Raw genomic sequence first — 25,160 nt, 5'->3', positions numbered from 1 at the left:
CGTTTCTCCAGCCCCCCCACTTTAAAACCCTTATAACTTCGTACCGGAAGTGGTACAAACGAAAATTTTCGCGGTACATTCCGGCACAAACGTAGCACAAACGATTGCCATAGGTTTCGTTTCGAAATTCCAAGGTGGGGGGGCTGCCGTTTCCCCAGCCCCCCCACTTTAAAACTATTATAACTTCGTACCGGAAGTGGTACAAACGAAAATTTTTGCGGTACATTCCGGCACAAACGTAGCACAAACGATTGGCATAGGATTTGTTTTGAAACTCCAAGGTGGGGGGGCTGGCGAAATGCACCTGCCGAAAACATCTTTCAATCACTAGCTAAATTTGAGGGTATGATCGCTCATCTTGTCTTATAAACTATAGCCTTAGCCTTATAAAGAATATATATAGCATAATAAAAACCTTAAAACCAAATTCAATGATTTTCTATAGTTTTCTTTTTTAATAACGGGAAACTTGTTTATTTCATCACGATAAATCACGTTTGATACTAAAATGTCTGTTTCTGACTATATTTATTTTTCATACTTTATTGGAGACAATTTTTTTTTCAAGAAAAGAGGATGATAAAGGAAGCTATACAACACCATAAACTGAAAGCAATCGGTATTACTAATAGTACACTAATTCTAAATAAATACGTCATCAGAGGAAACAAAAAGTTATTTCCTAATTGTATTGTTTCAGTTTTATTAACATAAAAATTATACACTTTCTACAATGTTTTGTAAAGAAAAAAAAATTGAACAGGACCGGATGGGATTCGATCTGGTGTCAAAACAGTATAAGAATTACTAGTCCGTTACTCTACCCACTTGACCACACAGATTTTCTTTTGTTACTTCTCTTTTTCTTAAGAAATAAATGCTCATGGCTATAGAGCATGTCACTTCCAAACTTAAGACAACAGTTTTTCTCTTTGTTTATATATTTCATTATAACATCTTGCTTACAGAAGCTAATTTATATTTGGCAGACAATTTACACCCTAGATTTAAGCCAATAAATGCAATATTTCACTCCAATTTCCAGTTCCTTCATTCAATTCTTCTCCTACTAATCTTGTTATTCCCTCTGCAATCGTGCTGTGCTACTCCAAAAATTCCCTCGAAAACATTATTGCCAGTATACACAAAACCGAACATAATTTTGTTTTTTGCTTATATTTTTATTATTTTATTATATTTTTTGGAAATATCTCCTTAGATGGATTGCTTTCTATTATCTCCACTTACTAATAACTAAATTTTACTCATAAACATATGGAAAATGAAATAATTGCGAAAAATTGTGAGTTACAGTATACGCGCAATATTTTTTGCGCATGGGAGTACATAGTATAGTTAATGAGAGATAGTCCAAATTATGATTAATTCTTAAATTTTAAATTCTATTTAAGTAAAATACTGTATAAAGATAAAACATATGTCAGTTGATAGATTATACAGAGCTTAAGAAAATTTCGTGCTTAAGAGTAAATACAGGGAAACCTGTCTATGTTGACAACCATCGGTTCAATTGAAAAGTGGCCAACTTAGACAGGTGGCCAACATACAGAAAATAAGTGTGATTGATATATTTTCAGAAAAGGATTTCTAGTATTACTTGATTGTAAACTTTTAATAAGCAATGACTCGAGAGCTACTTTTATATAATGTACAATGCCTTTTGTGAATAAGCTTAAAGTGTTTTCCTCGGAGCAAAAGATGTTTTGAGAAAATCTTACGGGAATTCATACCTCAAAACGTCCGCTATCTTTCGACAAACCGTCAGATGCCAGTAGTTGATAGTTGAGATTGTTAGCTTTAACCTTGAGAATTTTCCGGAATTACTAACGCTCCTCACTGACGAATGGAGCCGATATAGCTAATGGTTTACCAAAACAGCTAGGGTAAACAAATACGTTCAACCATTTCCTGAGTTCCTGTACGTGCTTTTTCTCATTCACAGCTTCCTTCATTACCCATTTATCAGGGTAGAGTTCTGGCCATTGACCTCCAAGAACAAATCTTGGGAATCCATGCTTCTTTGTCTCCAGTCACAAATACAGAATTTCTGCCTCTCATATGGGAATACGAAATAGTTAAGAAAAAAACACACAAATCGGTATTTTGCGTGACAGGTAAATTTATCATGATCATAATAGGTTAAACATTGCTTCAATGTGGCCAACTTCTAAGATAGACAGATGGCCAACAGGTGCCAACTTATAGAGTAATAAGTAACGAATGTATTATGGGAAAATGCAGGTTCAAGACACACCAAGCCAAGATGAGCAAGTGACCAAGTTACAGGTTTTACTGTACTGATGCGTAGATTTCAAGAAAAATCGACAAAAACGATTTTTTATGGCGCTAAAAGTTACGTCGATCATTACCAATAATAATTAATAGTTCTGCTGGAAAATATTGTACCTAACTATATTTATGTTAACAGACCAAAACACATACCTATGAAGAAATTAAATGTCGACTGAAAGTCCTGCTTTATATTCTCGTAATTAATTGCCTTTGAATTCTCATAATGTAAGTTTATTGTGGCTAAACTGGCTAAACCAGAGAGTACCTTCTTCTCTAAAATAATTAGTCAAATGTGATTAACTTAGTCAACTACTGCGTTCTCATCAGATTCTGAATACACGTCTGATAACTATGCGTTAGTCAAACCCTTAGTATGGCGCCAGTACGCCAAAACGATTCTGCTGCATAAGGTCCAATATATTCTATTTATCGATTTTTTAGGAATTGCGTCTTTGAAAGCTTTAAAACATTTAATTGTAAGGAGGTGGTAGTACGTATATTTACTAATTTTGTTCTCATAGTAAGGGCCAAAATTACTATCACGAAAAAACTACACTTTTTATTTTAAAGGGTAATACATGTGTAAACTTGCTACATGGGAGCGATTTTACCTCTTTTACCCCATTGTACTTGATGGACTATAACACCAACTTATACTTTTGATTCTGACAGTGAAAGGAAGGTACTTTCCAAGTTTCATCAAAATAGGATAAGTTTTACGACAGTTATCACAGTACAGACGAACAGGCACACAAATGCTAATCGAGTCGAATGGTGGAAGCTTAGCTACCATCGCTTCAATTAACTATAGAGACCAATTAAATGATGTATTCGATTAAACGATTGGAGACGGCCCGCCAAATTTGCATTGTGCCTTACCGAGTGGGTCAGGCCTGACATACTTCAGCCAGCTCCGATGAGTTCCAAAGAAATGGTGCTACATCTGTTGTAACATGCATTGCTTAAGTTGTGTGTTGACCTATAAGCAGAGCCGTGCCGTGGAAAATTAGCGCCCGGGGCGAGAGTACACAACGGCGCCCCCATACATATATTCCAAGCAATTTTTCCTATCTTTTTCCTTTTTTTCTCCCGAATTTTTCGCCCCCCCCCCTTACCACGGCACGGCCCTGCCTATAAGCATTATAATGGAAGAGGGAATTGTAACTGTTATTTAAATTTCCGAAACAAAAATAAAACATAAAGAATACTTTGATCAAAAATAAGGAAACATTCCATAAAAATAAATGTGAATTACATGCAAGATTACGCTTTGTTTACCCAGCAGCCATATTATTTGGAACCAAAAATGTAAGTTTCGTAACCAAGTTCTTGCATTGTCATCGGAAGTGACGAAATTACTATACTCATTAATTGCTCTTTAACTAAAATTAATGTGTTTGTTCGCTTTGGTTGATTTGTTTGTTTATTAGTTTGTTTCTTAGTTTGTTTGCTTGCTTGATTAATAATTTAGCGTCAATTTTTAGCAGTTAGGCTATATGAGAGCACAGGCGTGCGCAACGTGGGTGCCATGGGTGCCTTGGCACTCCCATTAGACAAACTCTTTTATGTAGAATTATTACAAACTGAGAAGAGAATGATCTATATTCTGCTTCAGAAAATCACATTTAACTTCCGCGTGCCAAATATGACATGTTAATTTTATAATAGTTAACACTAGAATTATTTTTTTGTGAATTAAAAAAGATTAAGAATGTATGCGCTATGCTCGTAAGGTGTAACGACTGAATGTCAGATACCATTGAATGTCAGAAGAAGAGGTGTTTACAAAATAATTACTTGTAAATTATTTCCCGTCTGCATGTGTGCCGTGAATCGCCGACGCAGCAGCGGGTTCAATGACGCTATCTTTTCTTAGGGCTAAGGGGGGGGAGGGGCGGACAACATTCCATATGGTGGTACTTTAGATCTGGCACCCACATTCCCAATGTCCTGCGCACGCTAATGTATGAGAGATGAACATACACTTTAAGGTGGGATCCGGATAAAATCACAGTAATGAGTTGAAATTTTAGTGTTTTTCCACCGGGAATCGAATCAAGGACCCCGTGCACCAAAGACAAGCATTCTAGCAAGTAAGCCACGGAGAGAGACCTAAAATGAATTGTAAAGCTGATAGTACAGGTTGTATCAAAAATAACTTTACAACTTTGCAAACTTATATTGAATTATTCATTTGTCTTACAGACATAGTTTTGGTGTCATTTTGTAGCAAAGTATATCAAGTTTTGACTCACGTAGTACACTAGTTCAGAAACAAACCACCACAAGCGCTGGCGGCAGTTGGAGCAAAGATGGCTGCCTTAACTGGTCCAGGTAAATGGCACGGCCGAGATGGGTTAATTGTACGCCCCCCCCCCCCCAACGTTTACCGGACTTAACATCTCTTGATTTCTTCTTTGGGCGTTCATTAAGGATACCGTGTTTGTTCCATCCTTATGAGTTTCTCCACCAGAACTCAGAGCTAGGATCTACCTGCAATTGAACAAGTCACACCTGACATGCTACAGCAGGTTTGGCAAGAAATCGACTTCAGATGGGATATGTCCTTCATCACCAATGGAAGCCACATTGAAACTCTTTAGGTATAAGGTAAAGAACGTGATGTATTTTGCTACAAAATGACACCAAAACCAAGCCTGTAAGCTAAATAAATATATCAATACGAGTTTTCAAAGTTGTAAAGACTTTTTTGATACTCCCCGTATACTTGAAAGATTTAATACCAGCAAGCTAATCTCAAGTTAAACGTTTAGTTCGAAGCTTTAAAGAAAATGATTCTAACATTATTTCTTAAAGCATCAATAAAATGACTAACACAGAATAGAATTCAGAAGCATTGCCTTACCTGAGTAAGTTTTTTTTTTCTTTCTTTAGAATAACTGGATCAAACGCTTTTTAAAAATCCCTTATCTTTCTTTGCTAAACAGCATAACACAGAGACAAGTTCATACATAGTCTCTAGCTTCAGGCAAGGAAAAAAGGAAGAAAAAAGAAAAAATAATAATAATAAAGATGAACATTGTGAGTGGGTTAAAAAGAACAAAAAATAGGGGAAAAAGTCGAAGAAGCACCGACAAATGGGTGCTCGTTATGCTTGTCTCGTTTCGTATACATATTTTTCTTCTTGAAGACATCTTTTAAAAAGGAATCTTGTTGACTCCTTTTTTTAAAAAAAAGAAGAAAGAAAAACACAAACTTTCTCTGAAAGAATCGATCAAATGTCGGCGCAAAAGAACTCCTTTTCTATTCAGACTTACAGTGTAGGTCTTGAGGCTATAACTAGCTGAGATATCGTCAATGTGCTTGCGTCAGTAAATGGAGGAAAAGTCGGTGCAACACATAAACTTTCTTCTTAAAGGTGATTTCGTGGCGGTCTATATAACCCTCCTCTTAGCCATAGTTTCTTTTTATATATTTTCTCTTTCTTAACCTCTTCAAGGGAAGGGTGTGCAAAAGTATCTGATAAAGCAAAAGACGATTCTTTTGTGTGTATGTGTGTGTGCAGATTCTATTTCTTCTTTTTCGTTTTTTTCGGTAAATAAATTGAAAAATAAGGACTGACGAGAACTGGTTTAGACACAAAACGATGTCATATCAAAAGACTAGAAAGAAGAACAGGGGTTTTCTTGTGTCAAGATTATGACGCAAGTAATATTCTAGAACAGGTATGAAGTGTTTATGAACAGCTTTATATATATTTTTTTTAAAAAAACGGGGAGGTTAAGAGATACTCTCTTTTTCCAAATGACATAACAAAGCTTAATGACTAAAAGATTTAAGCATTAAATATTTATTTCCATTTTTTAAATAAAAAAAAGATTATTTTATGCTGTAAGTACTATAATGTCTTCCATTTTAAGGAGGTATTGATTTTAAATAACTTTTAAAAATAAAACAGTCATCTAATATGTGAAGAGACAACTACTTTGACTTGCTTTAATTCTGCTTTTAAAGTGATTAAATGCCACTAATGTTATTTCAGACTAGCAATGTAAATTGTAGTTTTCGTGGATAAGTAGAGAATACTATATTTTAATATGACACAAATTATTTGATAAGGGTAAAAGATATTTTATTAACTAATTATCTTAATACTTTGTAAAATTTTCATATTTTAAATGGAAATAAAATTCAATTCCCAATCTTGTGCTTATCGGTCGTTCACATCTTCAGAACAATCAAGGAAGTCTCGTAGTGACTTAAAACTATGTCCAGATAAAAACATTCCTTTTAATTGGAAATGTAACTTGTGTTATGTAGCAATGTGTGGAGTCAATAACAAGCACTTTCTACTTCGAGTCATGAGGAAAATTTTGCAATGTAAACGTAACCGAAAGAATAATGACGTCACCAAAAAACCAAGAAGAGAATAGATGGACAAAAAAAGTAGTGAACTCGAGAGAGCTTTGAAATGACCATCACAGAAGAAAGTTCAACCTCATCATTCTCTCCGATCAATCTTGAGCTGATTATGAAGCTGATTATGAGCTGATTATAAAGCTGATTATGAATCGCTAAACACATTACTAATATTCCACTTAAATTGCTAGTCTATATTTACATCAAAATCTGACTTCTGTATGAACATGTTAGCCATTGCCAGAATAGTTATAAGACCACGGCACATTTTTGGGTAATTATCTAAATCTGCTGTCTCTAGTTTTATTTGATAAATTAAGTCATTACCAACTGAATCATTTGCCTGCATTAATCAGAATTAATTGCTTGAGGTTATTACAGGTATAGATATTAACCCCCCATACTAATTATTAGGGCAACCCAAAAACATAAAAAGCATAGTAGCAATTCACACATATGGTTGGTACCTTGAACATCGTTGTGGTTGTCTGAGGGTCCCAAAAAAACTAATTTTAAAAGCATCATTTTAGAAAATAAAGCATAATTTAAAATATATAGCACAATTCTTGGAAAATTCTATTAGAACAATTCTTAGAAAATTCTGTTTAACTGCAAGTTTAAAATACTGTATTAATATTTTTAAAAAAAAAAAAAAACAATATTAACAATGTAAAATCATTGAGAACATAACAATGTTCACTGAAAAGCTTTTTAATTTGGTGTAATCCTCTGATGTGGAGAAACGAAAAAAAGGAAAAGAAGAAGAAAATTTTCCACCAACAATGAATAGTACACAAGAACTGGACACTATACTTTTATGTGTACCTCTTGAACTTGAGCACTTTCTGTACTTTTTGGTGGCATATTTTCCTTTCCCTTTTTGTATATATGCACCTCTAAGGCGCATACAAGTGATTTAAAAAAACTGACGCAAGTGAAGCATATCTCTTTACAGTGCTTTAAGTAGAAAGTTTATTAAATATGAAAGAAACTGGTTGCATAAAATATTAATAAATATATCAAGATATTTAGAATATTTAATGTATAGTAAATATTATACATTATACACGATTAATGTAAAACAATGATTGAAATTAACAATATAGTATTTTTTTTTAAATAAAGCATAATTAAAGAAAAATAAAACATGGTGGCTCACTAATTATGTTTACTATTTTGTGAGCTACGTGTGAATATACATATGTATGTCAGCCTCTGGATTTCGATCTAAATTGTCGGCATACGTTAATATTATTGTTTTCATTGAATAAACCAATTTATTTATCATTACAAGTAGAGCAAGGTGACCAGACGTCCCGTTTTAGCCGGGACAGTCTCTTTTTTCAATCATTGTCCCGTTTTTTTCTGATTCTCAAACGGGACGCTTAAATGTCCCGTTTTAAGCAAAAATGACCCAGGTGTCCCGTAATTATTATTCAAAAATATAAATGGTCAATACAAACTCTACACTCTTCCGTACCAACACTCATTCGAAAGGTTCATTTAAGTGGAACTCAAATAAAGTATCCCCTGACAAAGTCAAATCTTCTAAAACTTGTGAAGTTTCTTCTCTGTTTACCCGGGACTAATGCTCCAACTGAACGTGTATTCTCGCACATGAATGCTTTGTGGACAAGTGATAAAAAACCCAAGTGTTTACAGATACTTTGGAAGCTGTGCTGACCAGTAAGAATAATTTTGATCAGTCTTGTATCAATTTCTACAAATTGTTAAGTGTAAACAAAGAACTTTTAAAGAAAATCCATTCATCCCAAATATGCCAGTGAAAATTACGCTATAGATGATGTAGTGAAAGTAATGATATAGTAGAGAATAACAGATATTCAATAATGAGGTAAGTAGTTTATTAGTAGTTAAAAGTATTGTTGGGTAGTACTTAAGTTAGAAACGCTGTGTTATCACTCTTACTTGTGTATTTTGTAAAATTGAAAACACTGCTGAGTCCCAAAATGCAATCTGGAAATCAGATATTTACCCCCACCCGTCGCTGATTCGTATGCGTCCCGTTTTTGCACGTAAGAATTCTGGTCACCTTAAAGTAGAGTGTGCGTCAAATTTAGGTCTACGTGTGCCATTGTTAACAGAAAACGAACAATAGCAAGTACAATCTGCCATGCACACTGCATAAATAAATAAGTAAATAAATAAATACCGGTAACATGTTCTAGTAGAAAAACGAGTATGGATTAGCGCCATAAAACTACGATTTTCTTGAAAACCATGCATCATAATTTTCTCTTAAGCATTGATTTAATCGTAGCGGGTAAGCCAAGAAAATTTCCTCCTTCAAATCTTCTCTTCCGTGATACTAACTTAATTACTATTTTCCCTGGCTAAAAGGAATATTATTTTGCCACACCTCTACCGACATTTTTCTAACAATTCTCACACACTTTTTAGCAATGCAACATTTGTCAAGGGCTGTAGTATTGGGGACGCTTTATCAGTTACAAAATACTCACACCTTACTACGCTGATTAAACTCCGGAAAGCCGCCTCTGGCAGCTTAGCTACACTGTCTCTCATAAGATTATGTTAATGGACAACTAATCGAAAACTATTTCACTTTCATATATAGTTAATGTTTGTTATGGTGGGTTGAATCATTAGGTACCATACTTGGAATAGGTATGACGACGAACCAAACGATAATTTCTTTGTGGAAAGCAAAATTCTTGTTGATGAACCAGACTTCCGGGCGCATTTTCGTAACCGTTTTCGTCAAAGCAACACAAAATTTACAATTTAGTTTTCGATAATCGACATAGTAGTTCTAATAACTTTTTTCTGCATTTTTTGCGTTGAGTTTCTGTACACAAAATTTTGTTAAGACAGGTACAAATCGACCCTATTCATCCCAAATGTTTTTAGGATGTAAAATAAAGAAGTTAGAACATATCAACTGAGCAGTCATAATTGATTATGAAACGGACAACGCTGATGCTTGTGGTGTCTTTTTATATCACTGTTCTGTAACTTGGATTATTTTAAGTAGATCAAATGCCGTAATCACTTGACTTTGTCTTCAGATGACGACAAACAGGAATTGCATATAAAACTCAACAACAACTTACGTTAGAATGAAAAGCAAATACGTATACTGAAGTCCTCCCAGTTGGTACATAAATACGATATGCATAATAAAATTACGTACAGTTTCCCTATAACTTCCGCAGTTTTCGAGTTATATATTTCTGTAACTGCTCAACAGAATTCCAATCCTTTCCATACACCACCGTTGCAATCATTACATAATGCTCTCAAAAGGGTATGGTAAATTGTTTTGAGAGTTATGTTTTACACACTGGAAATATCATCTTCGAGGGCACTTCTGGACTCGAATCATTTGGCTCAGAATGATTTAGTTTGAAAATAGCTAGAGAGCACAAGGGGCTTGATGAGGGAAGCAGGGTGGATGACGTACTGCTTAGATGTTATTGTTCTGTAAGAAGAGTCTTCTTATCCGGGAATTCTTCTCCTCATTCAGCTGTCACAGACCAATGTGAAATGACTTTGGCCACGTGACTTGTTTAAGTTCTTTGAACAATCCAATGATAGTATCCTTACTCAAATCGGTAGCTTTCTGTCGTTCAGAACCAGGGCTTCAAATAAGCGATGTTTTCAGCGGTGCTTATACAAATTCTGGACCTGGACCTTAGCAGAATTTCAGCTGACACCCGGCTATCCTTAAATTCATGCACCCATTTAAGCACAATATGGCTAGCAAGGGCAATGTACCCACATAGATATTCGAATTTGAAATGGGTATGGACAGCTTTTTCATGACGTTCACACAAAAACCTTATTAGTACTCGTTGGTCCACTGAACGGTAAAACCAGTCATTTCAGGTGTGTTAAAACAAAAAACAAAAAAACTTTCCTTCACACATGAGTTATTAGAATTGAATAAATTTACAAGCTTGAAATTTTGCACAGAGAAATCTTATACTATAACTTGATTTACGTGGTATGTGTGGTTATATCAATCTACTATTATTATTTTTATTTTTTTAACTATGGCAAACAGTAGACTACCCAATTTCGGTATGTATCTTGTATACTAATGCTATATCACTTAATACTATGAGCCTCAATGCAACCTGAAGCAGTTTAGCTTGATAGTAGGAGAGTCTCAACCAGTAGACAACCTTTTCGTCTACTATACATTTTTGGTTTCCTCTCAACTATCATAAAATACTTAGAATAACACAGAATATTCAGATTTGGAAGAAACGAATCTGATTAAACTGATCGTCTTCTATCCTTCTAACTATTCTCTGCTCATCATTCATCTTCGTAAGAGCGACTAAACCGTGTGATTTTTATTCTGTCCGCGTAGTCTTGAAATTTACGATGTCGATATTTGTCGTGGATATAAACATAGGCATATGTTCGGATCCCACTTCAGATAACAGGTCTGTGTTATATACCCTCGGTGTTCCACCTAACGTTAAACTCAAATAAAAAAAGCTTCTGAAGTATATACTTCATATATCTTCATATATATATATGATTCATCGATCTTGCAATATTCCCATTACCAAAACAGCAAATGCGTGTATAGGCCAGGATGGACTTAAGTACAAGATAAAACTGGCTCAAGAAGTACGTGACAAACGGACCATTTAACACGAAGGTCGCTACTTCGTCCATATCTGGTTTTTAGTGACAGTGAAGATGAGCGCTTAAAAAGTCTGATACGTGAACTGTTATTGCATGAGATGAAACTCAGGCGAAACGCTGCGGGAGCAGCTCAACACACTTGTCATGCGAAAGGGAAAGATGCAAGTGAACCACAGCAAAGCACTTTATTGGTTCCAGAAATTTCTTGTAGGTTGTAAAAATGTCAAAGATCAGCAAAGTCTTGCCGCTCCAAGGTAACAGATTCTGTGATCATACAATATGCCATTGATGATAATCCGTCCATCAACCCACAATGATCGTCAAACCATGCCGGCATGGCTCAGTCCACTATAGTTACGGTGACCATACGTCCCGAGAAAATCGGGACAGTCCCGATTTTAGGGTCTTTATCCCGGCATCCCGAATAAAAACCCCAACATCCCGAGTAATTGATGGGGAAAAATAAAAACTTTTACATTGAGTTTTTACTTAGAGAATCTGAATAACTTACAAAGGAGGTAACACATTTTGTTTTCGTGAGATCACAAAACTAGTTTACAGTTTTTCATCGATTTTTTTTAAAAATGTATTTGTGAACTAAACGTGGTAAGAATATTATTTTTATTCTTTCGTCGCTGTGCAGCTCTCGCGACTGTCTTAGTTTAAACAATAAATTGGTTGGCTGCACTTGCAGCTGCACTGCCTCTCCCCTCCAGACCGTTAGCTTCAGTTCCATTCAGTTTGACGCTTGTTATCACCTGAGCAGTGCGCTGTGCTTCGTCGAACATTGTTTATTCGTTTAGTGAATTTTGGTTCAACGTTTTCTTGTTGTTCTGTTTCTTAAACATGAGTGGTGATAAGGGCAAGAAACATAAGTGTTCGTTTAATGAGGAGTTAAGAAAGGAATATCCCTTAAAAACGTGACAATAACCCACATGTAGCATTTTGTACTCAGTGTTCAAGTGAGATTAATATTGCTCATGGTGGCATCTTCGACATCAAACTTCACATGAAGACTGGCTGGAGTTAATGCAGTAGCGATGACAACTTCAATGAGTAAATTTATCACTAAGAATAAATCCGCTAAAAATGAGATTTTAGCAAAAGAGGCAGTTTTCGCGTACCACACTGTAAAGCATAATCATGGCTTTAGATCCTTAGATTGTACATCTAAACTTATTTCAACACTATTGGAGCCATCTTCTGCAAGAACGAAAAGTGAAGCCATAGTAAAAAAGGTTTTAGTCCCAGAGTGTCAAAAGTAGTTGTTACAGGAATTGAGTGAAACGTCTGTGATGATTGACAGCTCAAACTATGGTGCTGAAAAATTAGTACCAATGATTGTAAAGATATTTTCGTGTGCCTAGTGGAATTAATGTTAAAGTATTTAAGCTTGGAACATTGCCTCGTGAAACGAGTGATCAGCTTAATGAGTTTGTATTTTCAGTTTTGAGCCGCAACGATCTGGTTGAGACATTAGTTGGAATGTCTGCAGATAATACTAATACAAATTTTGGGGGTGCAAAAAAGAAGGGTCGCAATAATCTCTTTCGAAAGTTATCAGCAAGCACTAAAAATTCCTTAGTTGGCGTAGGATGCATGGCTCATGTTATCAATAACTGCATTAACAATGCTGCTGATACACTTCCTGTTGTTGCCGAGGTAATAATTGTGAAATTGTTTAAGTTTTTCCGTATTTACACAGTTCGAGTGGCTGAACTGAAGGAGTTCTGCGCATTCATTGATGCTGAGCAGGGGTGCCCATCCCCCCAAAGCTGATGGCGCACTCCCCCCAAAAAGTAATAATCTCTTCCCTCCTCAAAACTCAAGTCCTCTAAAAACAATTGCCCAGTGTAGCAGTAGTTTTTATGGTACTAGTAATTGTTATTTTTGTTGTTGTTTTTATTTCCTGTAGTAGTATTATAGAATGCTTGTAGTAGTAGTAGGGGCAGGAGTAGTTATAAAAATGGCATTACTTTTATTAGTAGTCTTGGTAGTGTACAATACTAAATATGTTCTATAAGGATATTGAAGGGTATAAAAACTTCTACACACTGTGTATGGCACAGGTATTCTTTTTTTACAATTAGTAGTATTATTTTTTTTTTCTTTACAAAATATTGATATAATTCCCTTGTACATGAAAAGTAAGACGCAAGTTACAAGTTATTGAGTTTGATACCAAAAGAAAATGTTATCCTCGAAATTAGCCTACAAAAAGAAGTGATATCCAACAAAAAACATTCCTGTAAAAGTGTCAAGTACGAGTGGCCTTAAAAAGAATTGAAATCACATAAATAGGCGCCAAGTTCTGGTGAACAACAGTTACAAACACTCACTGGCTCACTTCAAATTTAGATTTGAAACTTGGCAGGTTGTCTGTATGGTTACCACTAGCTCACAATTATGTCAAACTACTTTATAATTTTCAACAGACAACATAGGCAAGTTTCAAATCTAAATTTGAAAGCGATTCCTTGAGTGTTTGTAACTGTTGTTCACCAGAACTTGGCGTCATCCTTTCATATAGCAACTTGCGCGGTACTTCATTCAGAGTTTCTAAGCAGGGGGTAGGGGGATTCATTCTCAAGATTTAAAAAAATCGCATCGTGTTCCAATGTTATTCTGACGACAGCAAAATTACTTATTCGACATTAGAGTTAAATTCTTCCCCAATTTTTTTTATTCCCCCCAATTTTTTTCTCGATGGCACAACTTGCGCCATTCATCCCTCCTGTGGGCGCCCCTTCTCTCTTAAAACGAACCAACCTTTCCTTTCATACGGCTACTTGCGCGGTACTTCATTCATCGAGTATCAAAGCAGGGGGTACGGTGGTTCACCCCGGAAAATTTTTGAAAATTAGCTTCTCAAAATCGTGTTTTAATGCTATTCCGACAGTAAAATTGCTAGTTCGAAAGTAGAGTAAAATCCCCCCCAAAATTTTTCTCAATGGCGCAGCTTGCGCCATACATCCCCCTGTGGGCGGCCCTGATGCTGAGTACCATAAACTGTTGTCTCATTTGAACACACGATGGCTCAGACTTTTACCTGCTTTAGAACGTGTTCTACAAATGATGGAGCCACTCAGAAACTATTTTTCTGCCCAAGCAAATCCTCTTGTGGTTCTAAAATCGTTTTTTGAAGATCCAAATCGAGAATTGTGGCTTTGGTGCATCTCTTTTCACGATGTTGCAATTGTGCATCTCTTTTCACGATGTTGTAAAAAAGAACTTGATTGACAGAAAATAGTCCTCGTTTCTACCGGCGAAAATTAAAGACCTTCAAAAAAGAATTTTGCTGCAGGACAAGGCTGTGACTTACAACAGGTGAAGGAGACTGTGTCTTCTTTTTATGACCATTGCATAACCTATTTAGATCTTTGGAAATCAAATGTAGAAAGCCTGAGTCAACTGTCTTGGATAGATTTAAAGAGGCAGCTAAAATGGGAAGAAGTAGAAGAAAGTTGGACTCTTTTTCAAGATAGTATGCCGCCTATTTCATTTGACGATTTGTTTAACGAACTAAGTGTGCTGAACTCATATCTTACAGAGACTGTTTTGTCCGAGTGGACAAACCAGAAGCTTTCATCAGAACAAAGGTGGTTAACCATATTCCAGGACTACATATTCCAGGACTATATATATAAAGATTATATAAATGTTCCGAATCTTAAGATGTTTGTTGAGTTTGGTCTTTTCTCGCCGGGAACAAATGCTTCGGTCGAGCGGGCATTTTCAATGATAAACAACTTTTATGGTGATGAAAAGTCCGTGATGTCCATTGATTGTGTAAAATCAACTTTAGTAATACAGGTGAACTGTTCACAAACGTGTACAGAAATGTACGAGAAAATCAAGAAAAACAATCTTTTAAAGCTGCCATGTGGGTCCGATCGGACCTACTGGAGTGGTCTAAGAAAATGTCTTCGTAGGTCCGATCGGACCCACGATTTTTAATTTGTCGAGTTGTCCTTACAGTGCTTGTATTTTAAAGTGCTGCCTCTAGTGTTAATGATCTGTAGTGTTTCTATCACATACAATATAGGAGATATGTACGCTGTAATTTTTTTTATTAGATGTTGCTGATTAACGCCGCTAGAGGTGCTGAATATCAATTAACAAGCATTTGCTGTTTCTGTAGGGCCGATCAGACCTACGTGTTGCTTTTTGAATGGCTTACTCTAATTTATTTTAACAAGATGCCAGTATTGTGAAGTCCCCGTCAATTTGTTGAATTTTCAGAAAGGTCTAGATTACTATATTGTTACTTCAAATGACATTAAGTTCTGCACATATTTCTTCGTTTTTCATTGCACAAAGAAACTACTTATTAGCACTAAAAGCAGCAGGAACTCATCAACTTCTTATACAAAGCTAGCTAGCTCATTTATATAATAATGAAAAATGACTATCAAACAGAGTTGCCAGTTCAACTGTAATTTATCCTCTAGCTCAAAACAAAAAATACACAAGTAGGTCCGATCGGACCCCCAAGTTTCACGCGCGCGGATTCAATACATCGCCTTAGGTTATGTTTCAGCATTACCATTATGCTTAAAAAATATGAACAAAACAAATATAATGTAAGTACGTACGTTTGGCACTCTACCGGTAAACAACAAAATTCACCCCTGGCAGCTAACGTATTAAATGCTCTGGCCTCATCAGAGAAATATCACTGGCAAGAGCCCAAACCGTCTACCTCTATGAACGCTGAAAAAGAGTAGTACAATGAACATATTTAATATGCATTTATTTTTCTTTTACTCTCTCCGTTATTGCAAGGTTCGTTCTTTAGAATAATTAGCACTAGGAATAATGTCATTGTTTAATAGAGGAACGTAAGTAAACATAGCAAATAAGTTACAAACTACTTCTATCATGTGAACAGGTTTGGATTTTATCTTAATAATAATAATAATGTTTCATGGCAAAAGAGGGTTGAGAGCTTAAGCGATAAAACCGGTGGCTGAGGCACAGGCGTCGTTAGCGAGGGGAGATCGGGGACACGTCCCCCAGATTTTAGTTAAATATATTAAAACGTGTGGCACTTATATAACTTTTGGTGGAAAGATAATTTAGACCCCCCTTCCCCCGCAGAATTAAAAAGCTACCTACGCCAGCGGCTGAGGGGACTGACTTTTAAAAAAATGTCCTGATTTTCACTAACATAAATATGGTCACCGTAACTATAGTGTATGAACACACACACACACACAGACATAGAGAATTCAGTAACGAACTTTTTTAAGTTCGTTGAAAATATGACTGCAAATGAAAGCGAAAACAAATCATTTTGTGACGCCAGGTACGTTGAAAGCCCTATTCGTATAAGGAGAAATACATAGGTAAGTAAATACATATAAGCGCTGTGACTATTCCAATATATAGGCACAATGACTATTCAAATGTATAAGCACATTGACCTAAATAAACTTAAATATGATAGCTTGGTGTTCGTAGCAGGAGATTTTTCAAGATGTGTGCAGCAAAATTTTGTACTTATAATTGGTGTTCCTTCAACCAAAAGTGTGTAGTACATAGCGTACTATAAGAAAGTAAGTCTGCGTATGTTAAAGGGAATAATGCAATAAAACTAAAGAGATAGTCTCTCACAATCATGAACTGCTTGACACAAAATTTGCATCTATTGCTTGAGTTTCTGTTTCCCCTACTTCACAACGACAGAAAAAACTGACACAATTCATCGTCTTCTTGCCCTTTCATATTCATCACACCCTCTCTTTTGCTTTCTTCCTTTTTTTTTAACCAGGTCATTAGTCTCCTTTCTTTTCCTTTTCCTGGAACAGCTAAAAGCTTATCTTAGAGGCGAAAGTTCGTTTGGGAACAAATATATATATTCCGTTCTCTTTCTACGAATTATATTGTGTTGAGAAACGGTTACTGTGTAGTTCTAAAAACGATTATTATTTGTCTTCTGCGTTTTCGACATCTTTTATTGAGTTTTATTTTCTTTGTTATTCTTTTTTTCTTTTCTTTTTGTATATTTTCTTCTCTATTTTCATTCATAGTAGAAACTTGAGTCGAGACTCTCCGACATTTCTCTTTTCAGCAGCGGCAACGTTCATCAGAAATTCATTAGTATGTTTTGCTCCGCCCTTTTGAGTTCGTTCTGCGTTTCGACGAACAGTTCTTTACTCTGTGCGCTCGCTCAGGCCTTGTCAGCTTTTCTTTTTTTCCTTCCTTTCCTCTTCTCTCTCTCGCTCTGTATTTCAGTTCTTCTTATCCTGAAACTCATTTCCATTCGTGTTATTAATGGAGCAAAGTAAGGACGAAAAGAAGATGCTGTACGCGGCGCGGCGGGGGGTAAGAATAAAGAAAGCTATCCCTTCCAGTAGCCTGTTTTCTAACCCTCAAAAGGAAGGGTGTTGTAAAGAAGTCATACGAAGAGAAACGGAGTGCAACTAAGCAAAAGTATTAAAGAAAGGGGTTGATATAAAAGTTAAAGGAAAACTAATTCGGGCAGAAATACGTTTAAAAGTAATTTTCGAGGAGTTTACTACCATCATTGTGTTAATCGAACAAGGTAATGTTTTCCATAAATGATAAGACAAAATAAAATTATAAACTTGAGTGATCGCCTCATGATGACGGACTGTGAGTTGAACTCTCCAAATTGTCAGTGAATACTAAAGGAATTGCTCACGTGTTTGATGTATCTGGATCGTAATTCGAAACAGTGTTGGTACACAGGCTGTATCAAAAAGTTTATTTAGTATCAAAAAGGATTAGTTCTGTAGCAGGCGTAGAAACGAAAGTACAATGTTGTTTTCACAGCTACAGCAGCTATAATGACTTTCAAACCCTGACAAGACAGTGTGTGAAGAGATTTCGCTGTGTTAATATCGAGAATGTGTGTGAAGTAGCCTGCAACTATCACGGACAGAAAAAGCAAGAGTAGCAAGTGTTGTACTCTACTCTCCACATTTCGGTCACTTGTCACTATTTTGTTATTTCAAAGGAAAATCTTTCAGTTAAACGCAAGGATGTTATAAAATAGAGGATCTGCCCGTATGTATCTTCGCCCTATTAAATCAATGAAGCCAAAAAAAAAAAAAAAAAAAAAAAACCGAGCATCGGCTCGTCTGATTGGCTGCTTTCGTTTCCGCCATCGTCTGATTGGCTGCTTTCGTTTCCGCCATGATTGTTGCCTCAAAACATTGCGATCTTATTGGGCAGAGTGGGCAGAGTAGGAATGGCGAAACTGACGTATGGCTTTAAGATTTCGTTGTAAGGGCAGATCCTCTATTTTATAACATCCTTGGTTAAACGTCCCATTATTATCCCGTCTTTAGGCTAAGGGAGACGGATGATTAAAGTGAGTGAATGATGATGGAAGAATTGGTGAAATGATAAAGTGGGAGGAAAGGGGAGTACACCGAGAAAACCCACGGGCACGATGTTGTCCATCACAAACTTGCTTGGCCGGGTATCGAACCAGGGACCCGATGCACCAGAGGTAAGCGCTCTACCACTGAGCCACCATACTTTTGTTATTTCAAGTTATCAAGTTTTCTATAGTTAAGTTTTGCTGTTCTATAATACTTTGTTGCGTTTGAGTTTGAGTTAGAATATAAGATTGTATTAAAAATAAGTACGTGTACAGCTTTGACAGTGATCCGCATAATGTATTCAGTATCCTTGAAATTTTATGAGAGAAGAAAGTACTTATTATAGCAATAAATACAGTTGAAATATGGCATACAAATAGTTGAAAGTTCAGAATACAAACATTGCCGTATACGAAAAATCATATCTTTGGAATATTATAGTTAGGTATTTTAAACTTATTTTCTGTCGAAAGTTAATTATATCGAAATAAGAAATTTACAATTTCAACAGATTTCCAGCCAAGGTAACATTTAGAAGTAAATATGATTATTTTGTTGATTTGGGTTATTTGGAATACATGATGCAAATACATATTATGCATTACCGAATTCAAGGCCAGGATTGAGCGAAAATTTCCTCCTTTTTAACAGAATGTCGCCTCATCTGTTATAATTGATATGTTGTGACTTCATGAACTGAATTCTGGACTTTTACTAATATTTAAATTCTGTTCTTTTTCTTTTTAAATCGAAACAAATCTCACTGAAATTTGTTATAATTTTGCGACAGAAAATTGTTAGCAAGTTTAGCATGTTAAATGCGTATAATCAAACTCAATGCATGTAACTTTAATGTTTTATGTTTTGATATTTACTAATCAACTTATGCGTATTTGAATATTTACTTCCAAAAACAGGAGTATGGGGAATTGTACCTTAAATAAAGATTAAAATTGGTAATTTTATTAATAAATATGTATATATACTAGAAATGCATCATTTACGACCATCTTAATTATTAATTTAATTATATGAATATGATTAAGAATATTAGATACAAATATATATTTAATGGTATTATCTAATATATAAATAAAATTTTAAAAGTTTGTTTGTGTGTTTGTCTGTCTGTGTGCAACCTGGGGACCAGACGGGTGGACCGAGAGTTACCAAAATTTGGTCACGGGGACCTTGGTCCAGGTCCCAGACAAGACGAAATGTTTTCTTTTCAAATTTCGAACCTGGGGTGTCTCAGAGGGGGCGTTTACCGAGACCAGCCTGGGGAGCAGACAAGTTGACCGAGAGTTACCAAATTTTGGTCACGGATACCTTGATCCAGGCTCCAGACCAAGGAAAAGCGTGTTTTTTTTTCAAAATTCGAACCAGGGGGATCTAACGGTGGCATTTACCGGGACATATAAAAGTACTAGAAAATGAACGATATTACTGTCGATTTCACAGTGTTCTCAGTCGCTGAGGTCAATGGTGAAACTCTGATTGCATTAACTTCCAAATTTACCCTATTTGGCTGCGGGCCGGGGGTCACCGAGGACGGGAATACCGAGACATGTAAAAGTAATCCAAAATGACCTATGTGCATAGTTTTCGCGGTTGCTGAGATCAATGGTGACATTTCCATTAGAGATGACTTGCAAATTCATCTACCATTGTATGTTGGCCGGGGGTCAGAGGGGCGTGAAATACCGGGACGTAAAAATAGCCCAAATGACCGATATTAGTGTCAAGCCCATAGTTTTCGCGGTCGTTGAAATGAATGGTGATAATCCCACAGGGTTGACTTCCAAATACAGCCCCCATACGAATAATGGGTTATTCAGCTAGTTATAAACAAAATTAAAAAGAGAAAAGACTGAAATAAACAAAAAGAAGCCGCTAATAATATAGGTATATAGGGATATAAAATAATATAGGATAATATAAAATAAGGGGATAAAATAAACAAAGAATATAGGAGTACTATATACTCACTTTTCGCCACGGCAACCTCTTCTCTGCATAATTCTAACCTAACTTATTGTATACTATATGTTTGAAAATATACTCTAAAATTATTAAAGTAAAAAGCCACCTGGGCTTACAGGCAAGCACCTGTAAGTGCTGTATCAATTATCATAAAATTTGCAGTATATTTGCATTTTTGCGTTGCGTAGGTGTAGGCAGTATGACTCCCAGAGATTTATGCAAACCTTTTGCATCTTGAAATGTAAAAGTGTGTATTTTATGTGTGGAAGAGGGAAGTAGGAAAGAATATAAAAGAGCTACTAAAGTTTAAACTATGATAATCTGGTCTTCAGCCTATTTCAAATAAAAAAAAAATTTCATTTCCGCCAGTTAAGAATTTCTCGTTGTACGGTAAATTTCCTGCAAACTGACAGCACTGGTTCAGTTTCACGTTGAGTGAATCTCTAAATATGTTATGAGGATGAGCACACAATAGTCAATAGTTAATACTATGGTACGGCTTTTTGACTTGTGACATTATTTGAACCTGATGCGCTCACTTTCAGAAATCAAGACCTGTACCAATGGGTTTATCACTTCAAATTACATAGGAATTTTCGATTTTTAAAAAAAGAAGAAAAGAAAAAGAAAAACAAAGTAAGTCACATTTAACCAACCCAGGTTAAGAGAAAACCTATCTCCTTTAATCCATTGTTGTCTTACTACATATAAATATGATATTATAGACTAAAATCCTATGAAACTCAAATTTTGAATTTTAAATTGATAAGTTTCAAAATTGTACAATTGCTAGGTATTGTTACCAAATGAAGTTTACATTAATGAGTTCCCATCCAAGGCATTTACAGTCGAATGATGTTCTTATCACCAGTAATTACAATAATACCACACACAAACACACACACACACACACACAAAATATATATATATATTACCTAAAGCGAATTGCAAGCTAGCTCAAATAATTATTATTACACATTTCACATAAATTTATTGATTTACTTTGATTCTTAAAATTATCTTGTTCTTACTTTACTATCTTTAAACATACATTTGTTACATATATTTTATATTTTATGCATCATTTTTATATACTTTTGCGTAATTAATTATTATTTATTAACTTTATTCTCTTTATTTTCGTTAGACCAAATCCGCTTGAAGCATTAAATAAATTGTGGTCGTTGGGAGTAAGACATGTACAAAACGGCAGGCAAATTAATTGCATGAAGGGGAAGTACTAATTCCTATGTTCACTAGATATTAATATTTTTTATTAACTAGAATTTATATGTTTCAGTTATATGTCACAACCCCCAGTATAGAGGACCAGTGGCTGATTGCAGTTGACATATCTTGCGAAGAGAGTGTCTTCTTCGGACCGCCCGCCATAGAAGGAAAGACGGAAGGAAATGAGGAATAGGAAGAATAATAATACAACTTATGGATAATTTCAAGAAAAGAAGAAAATATTGGGACTTAAAAGACGAAGCTGAAGATCGAGAAAGGTGGGAGAAACATTTCCAGACTCAAACCTAATATATATATATATAGCCACCGCCCTCATTAGTATCTCAGCCCGGGCCTACAACTGGATAACATATTTCTACATAACCACAACAGATCTACAGAAAAGGCAGTCAAGTTTTACTTGAACGCTGGCAGTCGGTCATTGACAAAGTTGGTGATTACATCACATTGATTCTACAAAGTAGTATGTCAATGTCTTGTTATTGTGTATTGTATTATATTGTTGTGTAGTGTATTGTAGTGTACTTACTAAATAATAACAAATAATCAATAAATAATTTGATACTACTTAATATCGTAGCATTGTAAAACAGGATGAACTTAATATCCACGTTAACTAGAGACTATTTTTTCCACACGTAACATTAATTACCATGTATAAAAACAAACAATCTGGTGAGTTATATATTTATGGTAGAGAAAGTTGTAAATAAAAATCACTGCCTTGGGGTATGCCAGGTATCATGGAAACAGAGCTATAATAGTAACAGATAAGAGAGATGATGCATGTTATCAGTTAGCATGTATTAATTAGTGAAAATATTTTATATGATGTACCTGTATGTGTGACAGATATAGGTAGAGGAAACTCTTGGCTACTCAAGTCAAAAGCCTCTGAAATATCAATGTAAAATTCATCTAAGTACAAGCTGTCCAAGATATATTTTAAGTAATTAAGATGAAATCCGTGTTCTCAATATACATGAACGTAACTTAACACTTGTGACTTCGCACTTATTACCTTTTCTTTTTACGAACTATGGATAACAGAGATAATTAATTTCGTTTTTTCTTTTTTTCTTTTTTTGTTATTTCATAGTTCAGTGTAAGAGTTGTGCTACAATGTTTTCGTTGTTAGTAGATCACGTTTCTTACACCACACTAATGAATTACTGATTAATGTTGAATATCTTTCATTTTGTGTTTTTTTTTTTTTCTTTTTAATTTATGAGTACTTCATTTACTCGAAATGGTTGTTTTGAAATAATGTTTCAAATATATTTATGACCTGCTGATTTAATTTGACAGAAAACGACCAAAACTTCGAACGAAAATAAAGTAACAACAACAATACCAACAAAAGTCTATTCCGAACCACTGATTTCGTTTAGGCTATAATTTACCAAACTATTTCTTTCTTTTCTTTTTTTAATGTTGTCGACTTAAACAATGCCAGAATTGCATCCAAAATGACCCAACAGGGTGCGGTAGATGCATACATGAACGTGTATGTCAGTGTGTGTGTGTGTATGTGTGTGTGTACGAATGAAATTGTATATTTTGCAACTGTTTTCGTGTGAGTGAATGTTCTGTGTGAATAACAACAATAGCAAAACAGGGAGGTGAAAACTAGCCCTGTCCTGTGATCGTCATTTGTCTTCCCTGGAAATGGTTGAGTGGCCAACAGCAAAATGGCTACGCTTGTCCTCTCTCTATCCAATCGTTGTTTTCGACACTGGAGGCAAGGGCCATTAAGTCTGTAGAGTGCGTGTATATATAGTAACAGTAGGAAAAAAAGCTAGTAGAATGGGTTTAGTGGTAGATGGTCGTCGCATACGTCGTTCTCTAAACGGTCTCTCGCCTAGGACTCTCTCTCATTTTCTTCTTTCAACCGAACAGTAGCTAACATTCAGAACTTCGTGGACCCATGGATAGTGTGCGTAGCGATTATTAACTTTCCATTTGCCCTTTTGCTGGACGGCCCACTTCTGAAAGAACGCACAGAAAAATGGCTTTCTGTGGAAGAGGTGATCGTACGGAAAATATCGCACTGAAAGGGTTACTTTACTTTCTTTTTTAACTTGGAATACGAAACTTTTTCAGAACTAGGTTATGAGAAAGAAAAAAGTTGAAGTGAAACGGAGAGGAAATAATAATAATAATAAAAAGTAATCTACACGCGCTATTGTTTGAGAGAAAAAAAAATAACGCATAATCATCTCTTTTCAAACCATCCATACTGTTTTTACGCCCTTGAAACAGAACACCAACACGTGCTTCCATGCTAAACAAACAATTCTGTGAATGGGTTGCTTCTTTTTCCGATATATGGTAGTAAATATACGCCTTATCTAGTCATGTTTAGATTTCTTATTTATCTTGATTTCTTATTTAAGGCAAGATATAATATATTCAACGTATTTAACACTGTTAATGGGACCATTGTGTCAAAAGAATAGGAATGAGCGGCTAATTCCTTTTACTGTACCTCTTTAAATAGATATAATATATATACATACAGGATGTTTCTTTAAATTTGTATCCTATTTCAAAGTGTTATAGCTTGAAAGTGGTTGGTTAATTCTCATTTTGTATTTTATTTTTCGGTTAATTTCTTTAAAAAAAAAAATACCAGAGCATGATTTGCAAGTCTTGGAGTTTTTTTTTTTTAACAAAATTTAACAATTTGAACTGATTGCAAGATTACTGAGGACTCATTGGTCTACTTCCCGTTCATAGCCAATTATGCTCTGTCAATGAAGTATAATAAATATACGAAAAATTCCATATATGCTTCCAATTGCGACAAAATTTTCCCTTTATCTCTTTTCAAAAAATTAATGTCAACAAATCCCACAAAATGGGATTTTTACCACGAGTTGGCATCACTGACAATTGTCGAACTCTTCCCATACCTGACTGATGGGAGTTGGCGAACTCACTGATGGTTTGAAGCAAGGATCTTATAAAATATAGGATCTGCCCTTATCAACAAAATCTTGAAGCCATACGTCACAGTTCCGCCAGCACTACTCTCCCCACTCTGCCCAATAGGATCGCAATGTTTTGAGCCAACAATCATGGCGGAAACGAAAGTAGCCAATCAGACGATGCAAGAAACGAGAGTAGCCAATCAGACTTGGCGATGCTCGGTTGTTTTTGGGCTTCATTGATTTAATAGAATGAAGATACATATGAGCAGATCCTTATTTTATAACATCCTTGGTTTGAAGAGAT

General features: G+C 35.4%; 1 protein-coding gene across 1 annotated transcript in view; it reads left to right on the top strand.

Moving 5' to 3' along the window:
• Nucleotides 1-23,894, top strand: part of LOC145670605 (uncharacterized) — a 41,127-nt gene extending 17,233 nt beyond the window's left edge. The window contains exon 2 of the mRNA XM_081739400.1: nt 21,973-23,894. Coding sequence (XP_081595526.1) covers nt 21,973-22,095 — 123 coding nt within the window. The 3' untranslated portion in view covers nt 22,096-23,894. The remainder of the gene's footprint in view (nt 1-21,972) is intronic.
• The last annotated feature ends 1,266 nt before the right edge of the window (nt 23,895-25,160 follow it).

This window comes from Thermobia domestica, chromosome 14 (genome assembly GCF_964235325.1).
Source record: "Thermobia domestica chromosome 14, izTheDome1.hap1.1, whole genome shotgun sequence".
NCBI lineage: Eukaryota > Metazoa > Arthropoda > Insecta > Zygentoma > Lepismatidae > Thermobia > Thermobia domestica.
Note: the sequence above shows the minus strand (reverse complement) of the source record. Positions and strands in the feature narration are given on the sequence as shown.